At 33.4% G+C, this 15,124-nt stretch overlaps 1 protein-coding gene across 1 annotated transcript; it reads right to left on the bottom strand.

Annotated features, from left to right (window-relative positions):
- Positions 1-3,234: 3,234 nt before the first annotated feature.
- LOC132556429 (hornerin-like) lies at positions 3,235-5,652 on the bottom strand. The gene has a single exon (XM_060220841.1). It carries the CDS (start codon positions 5,650-5,652, stop codon positions 3,235-3,237), a length of 2,418 nt encoding a protein of 805 aa, XP_060076824.1.
- Positions 5,653-15,124: the final 9,472 nt, after the last annotated feature.

Below are 15,124 nucleotides of genomic sequence, written 5' to 3'. Positions count from 1 at the left end.
GTGAAGACATGAAATAGCTTCTTCAGACAGGCGTGTATGATTATATATTACTTGTACAAGCTTGTAACTTCACAAGTACTCCACACAAAGAAAATAATAATCATGTTTACTTAAATAGAAAATATTTTAAATGTTCACAAGGATAAATTATTTGAAAAGTCGTCGGGGATTTGGATACAGTAAGGATCATTGAACATTCTTTTACTTAATTTGTAGAAAATATTTCATGTGATATAGTATTCATCTTAAAAATCCTTTTGTGTTCAATTACGACAACAACAAATAAAATATCGACATGCAAAAATGATTTAATCTCAAATTCAAGGAAATAAACACACAAAATGAGCAAAAAATCTACAATGAGACTTCTGGAAAATATGTATATATCAAAATTGACATTGAATTTCATTTTGAAACCAGAAAAGGGTGTTAATAATTCTATTTGAAATCATGACAATATGCTTTATAGGGTGAATATGGTATAAACAATTAGTTGTCAGTTATGATGTATAAATATATACCATTTGTGAGACCAAAAAGAAATATCAGAATATGATAATGATGAAAGGCATTCTTTCGTATCATATGGTACTGTATCTTATTGTATAAATTAATACCAATGCATTTTTTTCAACAAACGCGTTTCATATTTGGGGGAATTGTTCTATTGTCTAAGTAATTAGTAACAGACCTAAAATTCAAAATCACATAGGAGATAAGCTCTTATACTGTGAAAGTGCGCAGGACCGGAAGACATAATCTTTTAAGCCATGTTTGTCTTGGCTACTATTTGAATAAGCGTGGTGACGCTAACGACAACAAATGTAGAGGCTGTGTATTTATGACAATTACAAAAGAACATAAATCACTTGTGTATAAAACATTTTTTCTGCTGAATGTTGTAAATCACGTGTGACGTTCGAGAGCATTTGGACATTGGGCCATTTTTGTTTGTTTGTTTTATTTTAAGCTCCTCACGAAGTTATATTGCAAATGGTACTAGTCTATAGGGTCTGGTATACAAACCACTAAAGCGAAATTAAGTAAAACTGTTAAAATAAAATCACACTAAAAATGAGATTTTTATATGTTGTACATGTCTGGAGTGTTAAGTCTATATAGAGTCTGTTTGTATCAATTTTCTTACATATATTACATGCGTTTATTCATGTAGCTTATGATAAAATACCTCAATGACTTAATCTCATTCAAATTCGACAGCATGAAGTCACACTTTTAGTTAATATTTTGCAAATTGCTCATTTTTTTCAAAAGCAAGATAAACGGAATAAATCTCGTCGCATTCTGAGCTGATTACACTTTTCTCCTCTGAAAAAATGCTGCTCCTCTTCGACCTTTGTATCCGACGAAAAACAACAGCGATTGTTTTCCACAGACATGTATATATGTATGATAAACATGATGATTTTGATTTCCCTTTCGTTTATTTTCCATTACCAGATGATGAACTACCTGCTTTCCCAACTTATGGTGTTAACATGTCGAAATGTTTTCGATATTCAAGACCTGTTTCTCAAAATCAAGATCAATAGAAAGGTCAACTTGCAGCACAGGAATTCAGGAGATGTAGGTTGATGAAGAGGTTTTTGTATAAGTATTACGGCTGTCATCATGCCTTTGTTCTGAAATATTCCATTTCATTTCCTTGTGTGATATGACCTTCGATGTCCTCATTCTTGTTAGAATACCTGGACGGTTCCTCTCTTAAATATGAGTTTTGAGAACATGACATTGCTTCCTTGGATTGGCCAACATATAAACTGTAGCCGTCGTAGATGAAGCAGAAGACTATTACCCTTTTGTAGCACTTGGTGTTATGTTCCCTGCCCATGTTTGAAGGTTAGGTGTGGCGTTCGAAAGTTAAGATAGCTTTTAAATATTTGGCTCTACATCATTAAGATTTCTTACCATGAATGTTTATACAGATATGTAAAGAAGATGATACTTATGTTTGCAAAAGTCAATATTATTGTCATTTTGGTAAATATCTAATTCTGGAAGTGTGGTCATCACTTTAAAATATAACTCAAGACAAAGTGATTTTTCCGAACATTTTAATAATCCAAAAATAACAAAGGAAACATCACGTGTAAACTTACTGTTACCATTCTCAAACATCTTAGTTTTTGGTTAAAACATGCATTTCTTGCCAGTGAATGATGAATATCTGTTTACTTTCATCACTCAGCAGGTAGTTTAGAAACAAAAACTTTATGTGTGCACAGCACAAATGTGTATCTTTCCTCCTTTTGTTTAACTGTATCATTCCGAATGACTTTGTCTGGAATATCACTTCTACATTGATTAACTAAAAGACTTATCGTCTCGTTATTTACAAACCAGTACGTGCGCAACTATTTACAAAAAAAATATCATAGCTTAATTTTGGCTGCACGTAGATTTGCACACGTTTATTCCTCATTTTGATTTTCTTGTCAATAAACTTTCTATTCTTGTCCAAAGGTCCAAAGAATAAAAAACGTTCAAAACAAATCACACATAATGGCCGCAAAAGCACCGCAATTACGACATGAAAAGTAAATAAACTGCATTTCATGTGATATAGTATAGTGTTGTAAATAGAATTATACTGATATATAATTCAATTTTAGACGCCTTTTAAATTTCAAAATAATTGTGACCTAACATGTCTTTAGAAAATTATATTTTTGAAAGCTGAAATGACGTAAAAACGCATATATTTCCATTAGACATTATAAAACTTTTTTTTTAAATCTAAGACATTTTTAGAAATATACGTTTTGGAAAGCTGATATATTCTAATAAAAACATTTCCGCAGATAGTAGGTAATTCCAGGACAACGCAAAACGTTTTTCTAATGATAATATCATTATAACATTCATGTTAACACTGCATATAAATATATATTACAAACACGTCGTCCAGGGATTTACACTACACAAGGTCGCAAGCATGACTCACGCACAAAGAACACAACACGAATACATTACTACTTAGATACTGTCCATTCATCTCTGTCGTAGTAATAAGTACATTAATAATACGAAAGAATTTTCTTCTCACCAGTAGTGCTTTCATTTTACCTTATTTAAAAACAGCACAATGACGAAATTCAACTAGCAAGACAGTCTAACAATCCTCTGCAACAACATATATTCAGATTTCTAAATTCCAATCAATTACATTTAGCATAAATTCCATGGTTGATTTCAATATTGCAACATTTTAAATTATTTTTTGTTGAATAAAACGGAAGCTAGTAAAAGTTGTTGAAATCCCTTCATTGGGTTTTGAGTGGTTCTAGGTGTCATGGTGCTTGCTAGACGTTTCCTACTCATTTTACCTAGAAACGAAACTTTGGGAGTAGTTGGCGCTGCTGTTCCCCACTGTCCACCTGCTCTCCCCCTGGGAGATAAAGTCACTCCGTAATAGTTGCCCGAGGAAGAGGTTCCCCACATTCCCCCTGTGGGTCCCCATCGTCTATTTCCTGCAGTAGGTGCCGCTGTCGTCGTTGGTGCCTCTGTCCATGTCTGCACAGTTGTTGTAGGCGGTTGCGTCCATCCATATGGACTTGTGATGTCAGCTTTGAATGACGTGTCCACAGCCTGAACCGATGGAGATCTCTGATAAGTTTCTTGAGTTCCAACATAAGTTGTTTTGTCGGCTTTCATTTTATTTGAAATGTCCTTTGCGGCATTTATAATGGCATTCTTAATGGCGGCCTCCATACTTTTTGAAATTTGTACGGGTTCTTGTTTCTGGGTCTTACTAGGGGTCGAACTAGTTGATACACTTGTCGATGCGTTAGCAGCCGCAGCTGTCTTAAGTTTTTCCAACATTTTGATCATTGTTTCAGCTACATTTTGTTCATTTGTTTTACCTGAATTTGTAGAACCGATGCTCGACGAACCAGTTTTGGAGGCAAACCCGGAATTTGCATTGTTCATGGTCATATAATCAGAAATCGTATCAGATACAGTGTTAGGTGACTGTCCTTGACCGAACGAATTCCCTGTGTTCCAATTAGACTGACCGGTTTGAGTATCCATATTAAAGTTCTGTCCTCCCCATGATCCTGCAGTATCATAAGCACCTGTTTGCATTTGACTTCCACCTGCATCATAATTTCCTGTCGACATTCCTTGATTATTATATGAAGTATCATAGTTGTATGATGCTCCTTGAGTACCTAATCCAAACGTGTTAGAACCTTGTTTTATGGCGTTCTGGTTGTTGTTATAATATGTTTGCTGCTGTGATGACGTTGCAGAGGTATCATAATTATATGCACCTTGACTATTATAGCCCGACCCATAGTTGGATGGGGCTGGTGTATTATAGGCAATATTACTTGTCATTGAGCCTGTTCCACTTCCTGTTCCGGTGGAACCAGATCCATAATAATCATATCCCTGTTGGTTATAAGCATTGGACGAAGTTCCCGTTCCCTGTCCTTGGTTATAGCCGGAACTACCGGTAGCATAATAGTTACTGTTTTGGCCAGTGGCAGAACTAGGATATGGACTAGGTTGCACTGCCGCACTCCCAACCTGAGAGGCCGTATTTGCATAAGCATTGTTATCGTAAGCTGTGTTTTTATTATATTGGTTATTTTGGTTTTGATAAGCTGATCCAGAATAACTCGACGATGGTTGACTAATACCTCCAGTATTAGTATCAGTATATTGTGACTGCTGATAACTCCAGGCGTTATAACCGGAATTGCCTTTGTTCCATGTGTTCTGTTTACCTTGTCCGCTTTGTTGACCATTATTGTTTCGACGGTTGAAGCCCGCTTGCTGCTGACGTCTTTGCGGGCGTTGCTGGTTCTGCCAGTTAGACTGGCTTCCTCCGACTCTAGACTTAGAACCAGCGTACGAGCCTTGATGATAGTTAGAAGCTGTAGGAGATACTCGTTTAAGTGTTTGTTTCTCTCCCCTGGGAATGTACCCTCTTCGTCGAGTAGAGCCCTGCCTATTCCGCCGACGGGATTTCATACGAAGATCATTTGCAGCTCGCATTTCTATCCATTTGCCGGAATGTCCGTATGACGGAGATGCACTTGGTTGTGGTTTTATAATTGATAACTGGTCCATTAACGCTGTTTGACCGCGAGGTTTTAAACCCTGATTAGCCCCAAAATATGGATCCTTCCCTCCATGGTACGGATCCGTGTACTGTCCCGTACTAGGGTCATAACGTGGCGCGTACGGATCTGTGTAATGACTTTGTGCTCCTGAACCGTATGGCGCTTGACTAGGATGGGCCACCTGCGTAGGGTATGGAGCTCGGCTAGAATGATACCCATAATGGCCGTATGATGACCCATATGCTCCATAAGGGTCTTGTTGTGCATTGTAGTATGGATCGTAATGATATTGCCCATAATGGTCGTAATAGCCACCAGGTGGCGGCCCATGCCCGTGCGCATACGTGGTTGGTTTTTTAGTAGTTGTTGTGGCAACTGTAGTTGTTGTGGACACGGGACCTTCTATTTCCGGCGGCTCATATTCAACTGGTGCTGTGGTAGTGGTTGGTTTGGGTGTGGTTGTAATGTTTCTACGAGACGGGTATACAGGTGGAGCCAGATGATAACAATGTACCAATCCAAGCCATCCTAGGATGAAGCCAACAGTGAAGGAATTCATAACTGTAGCTCTGAAATAATAGGTAGAAAAATACAATAGGGAAATCAACATTACATCAATAGCATCGATGTGGGTTGCAGTGACTTTTTAATTCCCTACTTGATATGTCCTGTAAATCATTAAACATTGATGTTATATTGTTATTAACTATTCGGAAAACCAAATCAAAATAAGTTTGAGATATTTAGAATGAATATGACTTTTCAGAATTGTACTGACTTTGAAACTTTGACTCTTTGTTCTTTTAAACAAAATCTTAGACATCACAAAAATCTTGAAATTGGAACGGCAAATTACTACATGAATTGGTATCTGATATTATATATTGGACCCAGTATAAAATTTCGACGATGCGAATATTGTTATTAAAACTCATTCTCTAAGAATTGCATTGTAATAGGAAACAATTCAATAAAACAAGTTTATTAATAAAAGGCCATTTGAAGAAATAGAATGTCAATATACCATTTTATACGTCTATAAATAATTGTACAAATAAAATTGTAAAACAAATATATGTTCCATATGTCTAGAGATGGACAAACGACTACATGCTATATTGGCATTAAAGCCATTACGTCGAATGAACAATTGATTTGTCACATAATTATCTTAATGCCATCGAATTGTTAATAGATTAATCGATGAAGAGAAGTCTGGTAGTGAATAACAATATTCAGATGAAAGAAAGAACTCTTGTCCCCGGTGAAAATCATACTATCGCTTAATAATGTGTTTGGTCTGTCCACAATAATTGTAATAAACCTGGATTGCTTAATACTAATCTTGAAATAAGATATGATTCTTCTGTATCTACAAACTGTGAATAACGTCATAATTTCCTGGCGTCGAAAGCATTGGTACGTCAAAAAGATATAAATTTATGGTGAAATATCGACAATTTAAGATTTTGCATTAGTAAAATTGATAAACAGAATCATATGTGCGTTTCCAATTTATGTGAGATTTATGAAACTCATTACGATCGGGGTTTTTTTATAATATTAAGACACTTTTCACATTTCTTGTAAATCACAACTTTATAAATCATATACTACTTATTGATAAACCTGCACCATTTTTCTCCTAACGGCAATTCCCTATACATAATATACAGGAAATAATATTAAAGCAAATTCCACAGCTGAAAGGTACATTTAAATCTAATGAAAGTAATGTAGTGAATATCGTATCATACAGGATTTTATTCTTGGTGGATTATTCAGTGATATTGCGGCAAATAGTGTGAAAATCCTGAAAGATCAACGAAAGTTGCGAAAATAACAATAGACAAAAACAAACGTTATATTACAGACATGGAATGTCCTACATAAGACTCTTCGTCTAGTTAATAACCCAGCACGTCTTCAACTTCTATGTAACGTTTTCTGAATGAAAAGTGAGTTTACAAAACCGTCTAAAACTATGATGAGGCTTTATAAGGCTATATGTACAAGTGTAGAAATTAATGACGATGTCACTTTTAGAATAAAATGTTTCTAGGCATGTGTCAGTGATAATGGGTCCTTGATGTGCATGGCTTATCTTCTTACGTATAATTATTCATTACGAATAAACTCATTATCACTCCTTTATGTAGTGTTAATGTGTAATAATTGAGAGAGAATATATGAATATTATCTAGGGCAGCAATGAAGATATTACATATATCTAGCTTTATCAACTTTATTTAACTATCTTATTAACTCGGTGAAAATTTCCATGTGGGATGAGAGAGGGTTTTATTGTAGAAGGAAATGAGAAAACGCACAAGGCCGAAGTGGTAATCCTTTCCAGGGAATAAACCCTGGTCGCGTTGATGAAATGCAAGTGCAATATTCAATATATGTCTAATTTTGTTTTTGAACAGCGAGCTTATGAATCCTGTCAATTTTTTATATTTCTCACACGAAGCTGCCAATAATCAAGATGGAAGGGTTTGCTCTGAGGCATTTGGTACCAACTCTCAATGTTACAGCTGCAGAATGACATTCCAATAGCAAACACATCCTTCTATAAGGAACACTGTAATATGTTTGGATAAAACGGTTCGCCAAGCTCAAAATTTGAGACCTGCATACAATGTTATCAACTTATACTGAATGTTTTCTGTCAGGTGTTTCAAAATAATTTGGAGATTGCATCAAATTTTGTCATTTCATGTGTTCGCATTTTCGAGATTTCACGAAATCTTGAAGCAAAATGGATGCATGTTTGTCGTTTTATATAGATTATTAGATGTTTAATGGTTGTATAAAAACTTTAAACAAAGATTGATATATTTTTTGCGGAAGTCATGAAACGATATAGGATCTTTTTTGGTAATTTTCTTTTTTATATGTTTATATTTCGCGATTATATTTAATCAACAAATATGGAAAAGAAAAATGTTATTCTGTTTGATATCAAAAAAGCCATCGTATATAATGTTCAAGCTATCAACTATATAAAATTTCGATTTTCAAAAAATAAACACTAATAAAACGCTAAGATTCGGGATAGAATATTAACACCGTTAGAATATTTGGTAAAATGCAGACCTCAGTCAAACGGTGCCCAGGTAGATAATGTTTCAGTGTGGTGACATTCTTAAGTTACCTGTAATTAATAAAATCAGATTATAGTTATTGTCAAAGTCTATAGAATAGGTAATGTCACACCTTTCGTCCACAGGACACATTCGGCGACACGATGAAATTATCAAAAATTGATGGGATATATTTTTCACACCCTGAAAATAGTGCTATTTAAATTGAATGTCCTTTTAAAATTGATTTGCTATCCAGGAAAAACCTAGACCTGGCGTATGAAAGCTGACTATTCGCGCCTCATCACACAATTCACTCTATTTTTAAAAATGTGTTCAAAGTATGCAACAACACACCACGTCATCGCAAACGGGGACGTCTGATGGCGACTTTGAAAAGATGAGAAATTTCTGTAAGTTTTGAAAGGGTGTCCAGGCAGTCTTGCGATAATTAACATTTTGCAATCGTTTCATGAAGTTGGTTTGTGAATGACAATCTTGTTGGCATCTCCACATTCATTTCATTATTTATTTATCAATTTTTAAAAGTTTTTTATTTATGAATTCATCAATTTATTTACATATTTGTCTTGATATTTTTGTCTCGTCTAACTGGCATTTATCTTGCAATATGACGCCTAAATATTTAACAATTTACCTGTTGTATGAAATTGCAAAAAACGCATGTTGAAAACTGAACAAGAATAGGTTTCAAAAATTAAATGTGAATATACGCCTCTGAAACATTCTTATTCCAAACATGTTAACAGCGACTGTTTACAACAGACATGAGATTAATAGGCGTAAGATACCACCTATTACTCATCAAATGAGGACAAAGCAACCACGATTCCGAGCACAACCTCTTTGTCATTCTACGTCCTACGTCTCTGCTGTACAGTAGCCTAGATTATATCATAGTTAACATTCATCATCCACTTGTTAACATCATTAATTATCCAATGTAAGTATATTGTGTTTTTAAACATCTTTTGTGTTTTCAGGATAAGGTTTTAATGATGCTGGAACAGACTAAAGAGACAAATCCGTCAAGGATAAAAGAAGCGTGATATTAGTCATAAAATAACTTATAATTAACTTCTCTTGTGTTTTTTTTTATAACAAACCATAAATTTCGGATTTAATTAGTCGTAAGAATACGACTTAGGGTCATTCTGCGACATGACTTAGCAAGGATATTATTTGAGACACGATTTTATTTACTTATTTATATCTATTTACTTTCGTTAGTAAATAATTAAAAAAAAATAACAATTTAGTAAACGAATCACAGATACTTTGTATTATTTCTAACATTAATACATATTTCATCTTAATATTGTGCTTTGAGACAATGACAACATGTAAGTAAGTGTCCGTCAAAAACAATGATCGTGCCTCTGAAATATTTCGGTCATAATGACTTTCTGTGGCACCAGATAAGTACTGTTATAATCCCACTTTCCCGACAGCTTCGATCCGTACGAACAGCTATTGACACGCGATCAGTCAACTATGACATATTATCGTGATCGACACCTATACACACACAAAGCGACATGCACATTCATGTGGTCACTTTGGTCATAAATAATGATACCTGTCTATATAATCCCACGTGTACCTCTAACGAGGTCAACGGAATTTTCATGTAATGCATTATGTTCATTATCAATATGTGTTATAATCTTACTGGTCAATCAATACAGAAGGTCACCAGGTCCTAGAAACAAAAAACTTCTAAACAATGTAAGAAATGTTTTTAAAATATGTCCGTCAACAAACAGATACAGTTAAGACACCAAAATTGTCATGGTAATTTATATTTTCTGTTACTGACTGAAAGCTCTTGGATAGTGAGGTATTTTTAACCACCCAACATATACTACCTGTTGGTACTTAAGTCCTTGATGTATGACCAGTTTTTTTTATTGTAGGTCAGTACATCTAGTCTATATCAGAATAAGTATTATGCGAAGCAAATGTTTTCAGTGAGATTTCGTACATACAAATTGCTATTGCTTAAAAGCATTTCTAGTGATAAATGAAACCTGGGTTTCTCACCAAAGGGAATTAAAATATAACAAACAAAATTTGTGTTTTTTTATAAAAGCACCAGCGTCAAATAGGAATATCTTATATGGATAAAATTGTATAGATAAATCTTTCTATACTTTCACATATTGAACTTATATTAACCAGATAAAAGCGTACAAAATATGTCCCACGGACTGATATAATTAAGATTATAATGATATAGTTATTCGCACACCGTTAATGCCTGCGAAGGTATGATAGATTTCTCGGTAAATAGAAAAATGCACTCCAGGAGAAAACTCATTCAAATTTTCTAAAGCACCATTAGTGATGCCGTGTAAATATATATAGAAAAGAATATTTAGGAATCCCTAATAGGCGATCTATCTCTTAACGGTCATGTTGAATCATTAGTGTGGCTGTTTGATATGCTAATTGCCTTCACGAAGGTCACCTAATGGGGTCACATTGATATGTACATGATAGTAATGTGTCTATAATTGTACAGAAACAAAGGTACATAAAAGGTTTGTTTTCAGGTTTTAAGTAGTAACGAGTTTTATTAATCAACATGGTGTATATATATCTATAATATAGATATGGTATTATGAGACAATTTTATTGTGCTTTCGCGCGTTTCGGCAATATTCGTCATATCGTTTATGGTAAAAATATATTTTACTTTATCAAGAGTAATATCAATGTAATGACCTGTAGAGCTGGGTAACTGTATAATCCCTGGTAATCTACCACAGAATATCCGAATATTTCTCTCGTGTGTTAATTAGAATGTTACCAATATCTAGTTTTAGGCAATCATCAATAAGAATTCTGATTTAATTTATCATCATATTGTCCGTTTGATATACATTTTCAGTATCTCTAATAGTTCATGACACATCCGTTCTTACATATATTATAATACATAGAACGTAGAATAAAGCAAAAGATGATGTTATATTGAATATAACTATTTATCTTCTTTAACAAACAGCTCACACTTTTATAAGAATCCTTACAATAAAAAATATATTTACTACTATCTTTTACTATGCACGTAGCATTTGTCATCTTTATTGGTATATGGACAATTCCAGGTTTATAATTATACATATCATGTTTAAATATATATTACAAAATATGACTGATTTTTCACAAATGTTACAAAAATACAACAAAGTTTACAAAAGCAAAAACTTTTGTTGTAAGGAAAACAAAATAAAAAAGATACATTGAAGCAAAATATTTTACCCACTGTAGTAAATAAAACGGTACTAACAGAATAAGGAAGACACTTACCTTCACCAGTTAAACGTCATTACACTCGTAACCGTGTCTGATGGAAATGATTTTACATGGTCACTTGGCATGCTGTCCAACGGTATGGGAAGTCATGCGTGCAGTCTACCTACAATGGATTACGCAAGCATTTATATACACATTGTCTTTTCTGATTACCGTATTAACACGTTGATACGATGTTCGTATCGATTTATGATGCAATTTAAACATATGTTTGATTTAACGCTACCAACAAAAACGAAATATTTCGTGTGGTCACGATTTTATGAATTGTCTTTTTGAATTATTTCGTAAGAGCTATTAATTCCTTTTTACGATCCATATTGTTTTAATGGATGAAGTTATTTATATACTTATGCTGCTTAAGATACGCTCATTTGCTGTCAATATTTGTGAAGATATTATTACTTTTTAATTGGAATAGACGTTATCAAAATAGTATTTCCTATAGCCATAAAATGATTTTGAAATATTATAAAAATTTTACAAATCACATTTGTTACATTACATACGTTATTCTACACTACAGGTGACAATTTGGTACAAAGTTCAGAAAAAATGTAGGTTTAGGAAAACAGAAGTATCCATAGGCAAAAATGAAAATGATTTCAGGTTTGCACTGAATAGACAAACAATATAAATAAATGATCAACAGGTTTGAAAATGATACCAAAACAAGAGCTCAGTAATAGCTGTGAATCCATTGAACATCCTCTCAGAAACATGAACTATGGTATTGTGTTCCGAAATTCTCTACATTCTACATGTTTTATTGCACACTGACTGTTTTGTTTACATTGTTTACCTGTGTGAAAACAAATAATACTAGTAACAACTGAAAAGTGAAAAAAAAAAATAAACATTTGAAATCAGGTAATATCATTTTCCCTAAATTATCAAACAAATGCTAATATTCATTAAACAAATATTTTTTTAAACTTTAATAATTATAGTGACGGCCTTACCGTTTCTCAGAAATTCCTTTCAGATAAAGCCGATATAAGACAGTGACATTTCGTACTGGTTGGTCATTAGGGATGGGGTGATGACGCGGTTGTGGTCAGTGTCATAGAGTATGACAAATGATCACCGTCATTGTTGATCAGCGTTAAGACAGAGTCTATATATGTCACGTCACGTTCTGTTCTTAGATAGTGATGACAGCTTCTGTTAAAACAAACTGTAGTACTGCCATGTTTGTTTGCCTACTGGAATTTTGTTTATTTGTTGTTGTTGTTGTTGTTTTTTGATAACCGGTTATCTCAACGAATAGTATTGTTTAGCATTTATTTCGGATATGTTGTTTCGCAGTATAAAAGTAATATCTTTTTTATTTATTTCCATGCAGTAAAAACAGACGAAACGCAAAAGACTATAAAAACGCACTGTGCACTGTATATCATAAACGTCGTTTAGTAACTGAGGTTCAGATACATATGGAAATAATACTGTTATTATTTTCAGAAAAAAAGAAACTGTTAACGTTAAACTATAAACAAAATCGGCATTAGAAAAATCTACAAGAGTTACATAAACCAGATCATATCAAATCATTGACAGACGAAACGTGACTATAATCACGGTTCGCTCAAAAAACGAGTTTTGGGAGAAATGTAAGGTGTATATTCGACTAGTTATGTTTCTTCAACGGCAACTTACTTTGATCAAGTGTACTACAGACAAAGGAAAGACATTATCTGTCAAAAACATGAGGGACATTTATATTGTCAGATAGCTAGTGAGACTTTGTGTAGGTAGATACAAAATAAATGAGAAACTTTCATCACTTATTTTCATTGAATGCATGTATTACAGAATACAGTGTCCAGAAATTCTTAACAGGAAAGTACAAACATTTGGTTCACCTTTTTCTTTTAATGCAAATCCACATGAAATTGCGATGTAAAGTCAAATACAAGATGCAAATGCAATGAAAATGAAAAAGATAATACACAATATAAGTCTACATTATCATATATTCTATATCTTGCTTTGATGTTTCTAAATATGTAAAAATTAAAAGGTATTACAAAGTAAGGTTTTAATTAAGTGATCAATATATACAAGTAAAAACGAGGGAAACCTTAAAATAGTTAATCCAATTAAAACTGTGTGTTACATAATGAAGTGATATGTAATTCTTATCTGATTTTGGTATTAGTGATCACATTTACTAATGCTTTCTTATACAATAAATCACTGACCTGTTGCGTTGTTGTTATCAACGCGCTAATACGCGTTGGGAGTCGCGAATTCAAGTCCCTCGCGATTATTTGTACTTGAAAACAACCCGTGTTGCTACAGCTACTTACATCTGAGTCTGAAAGCATTCAAGTCTCTCATAGCTCATCATTCGCAAATCTAAAGCCATTTCTAGATTAGTGTTCGCAAAATCATACATTCGCAAAAATGTCTTAAGAAGTAATGTCTCGAAATAAAGTATTCGCGAAACTTACATGATTTACGGTACTGTTAAGATTTATGTTGTTCCAGATACCTATGTTTGTGGCAAAAATAGCTCTCATGGTCCAATGTTCTTCATTAATATATGTGCGATGTTAAGTATAATGTCTTATATCTTGTATATTATCGTCGGAAATTACAGGACGATATCCAAATAAGCATTTGCTAATATTTTCTTAGGAACTATCTTACTTATGGATCAATGATTCAGATATATATTTTAGCAATACAATAATTTGACATATTACAGAAATTGAGACGTTTTGTGATTAAATTTACATACATCAACACGAAATCTTCGAATATAGGATGGATATCTGTTAATACACACAAGTACATACAACATCAGTGCTTGTAGTATATAAAACTGAAGATAAAATATTGATATCAAATGTCTATAAAAAACTAAATATGAAAATAAGTAAGCACCATTGTAGTTTCTATACAAATTAGTACAATGTATATTTGTTTTTCATTGAATTTGTAAATCTGACTTTTTCATTCAATTTATCACGCATCAAGCCACTGTGTCATAAATAATCAATATGCAATATTTAACTTACCTTTATAAATATTTAAAAATTTAAAACTCAATTGCAATTAGACTGAAATCGCTTCATATTGATATTCCAATATATTCGTGAATAAATCCATAGTGAAATGCCACAGTGGCGAAGAGAATACGTACTATTGTGTTAACTGAACTAGATACACGTCACATCAACCAAACCTTTTATCTGATACGGAAAAATCATAAAGATCATCATCAAGCTTAAGCACAGAGGATCGAGTTGGGTTCATGTTCGGGTTATCTGGTGATGGTGTGAGAGGTACCATTAAATGATATATCTGTCAGTGTTTACCTGTAGCAGTCAATCAACGATGTCTTACGGCAGCAGATCCAAAAATAGATCATCACTGATAGATAACTTTGCATTTTTGCTGAATATATTAATCCGATTGACTTGTCAGCATGTGTTATTTATGATAGTTGAATGTACCAACACAAAAATGATAATTGTTTTTTTAAAAATGCTTAGTAAATGAATTCGGATTCCATTTTGTTCGGAGAGAGCAATTGACTATTGAAGATGTTTCGCTATTGTCACATTAGGATTTGCATTGTGTTATGTTTATGAATGA

Source organism: Ylistrum balloti, unplaced genomic scaffold (genome assembly GCF_031769215.1).
Source record: "Ylistrum balloti isolate Yb309-2 unplaced genomic scaffold, AGI_CSIRO_Ybal_v1 Utg370568, whole genome shotgun sequence".
In the NCBI taxonomy this organism is placed as follows: Eukaryota; Metazoa; Mollusca; class Bivalvia; order Pectinida; family Pectinidae; genus Ylistrum; species Ylistrum balloti.
The sequence above is the reverse complement of the archived record's forward strand: the minus strand, read 5'-3'. Positions and strand labels throughout refer to the sequence as shown.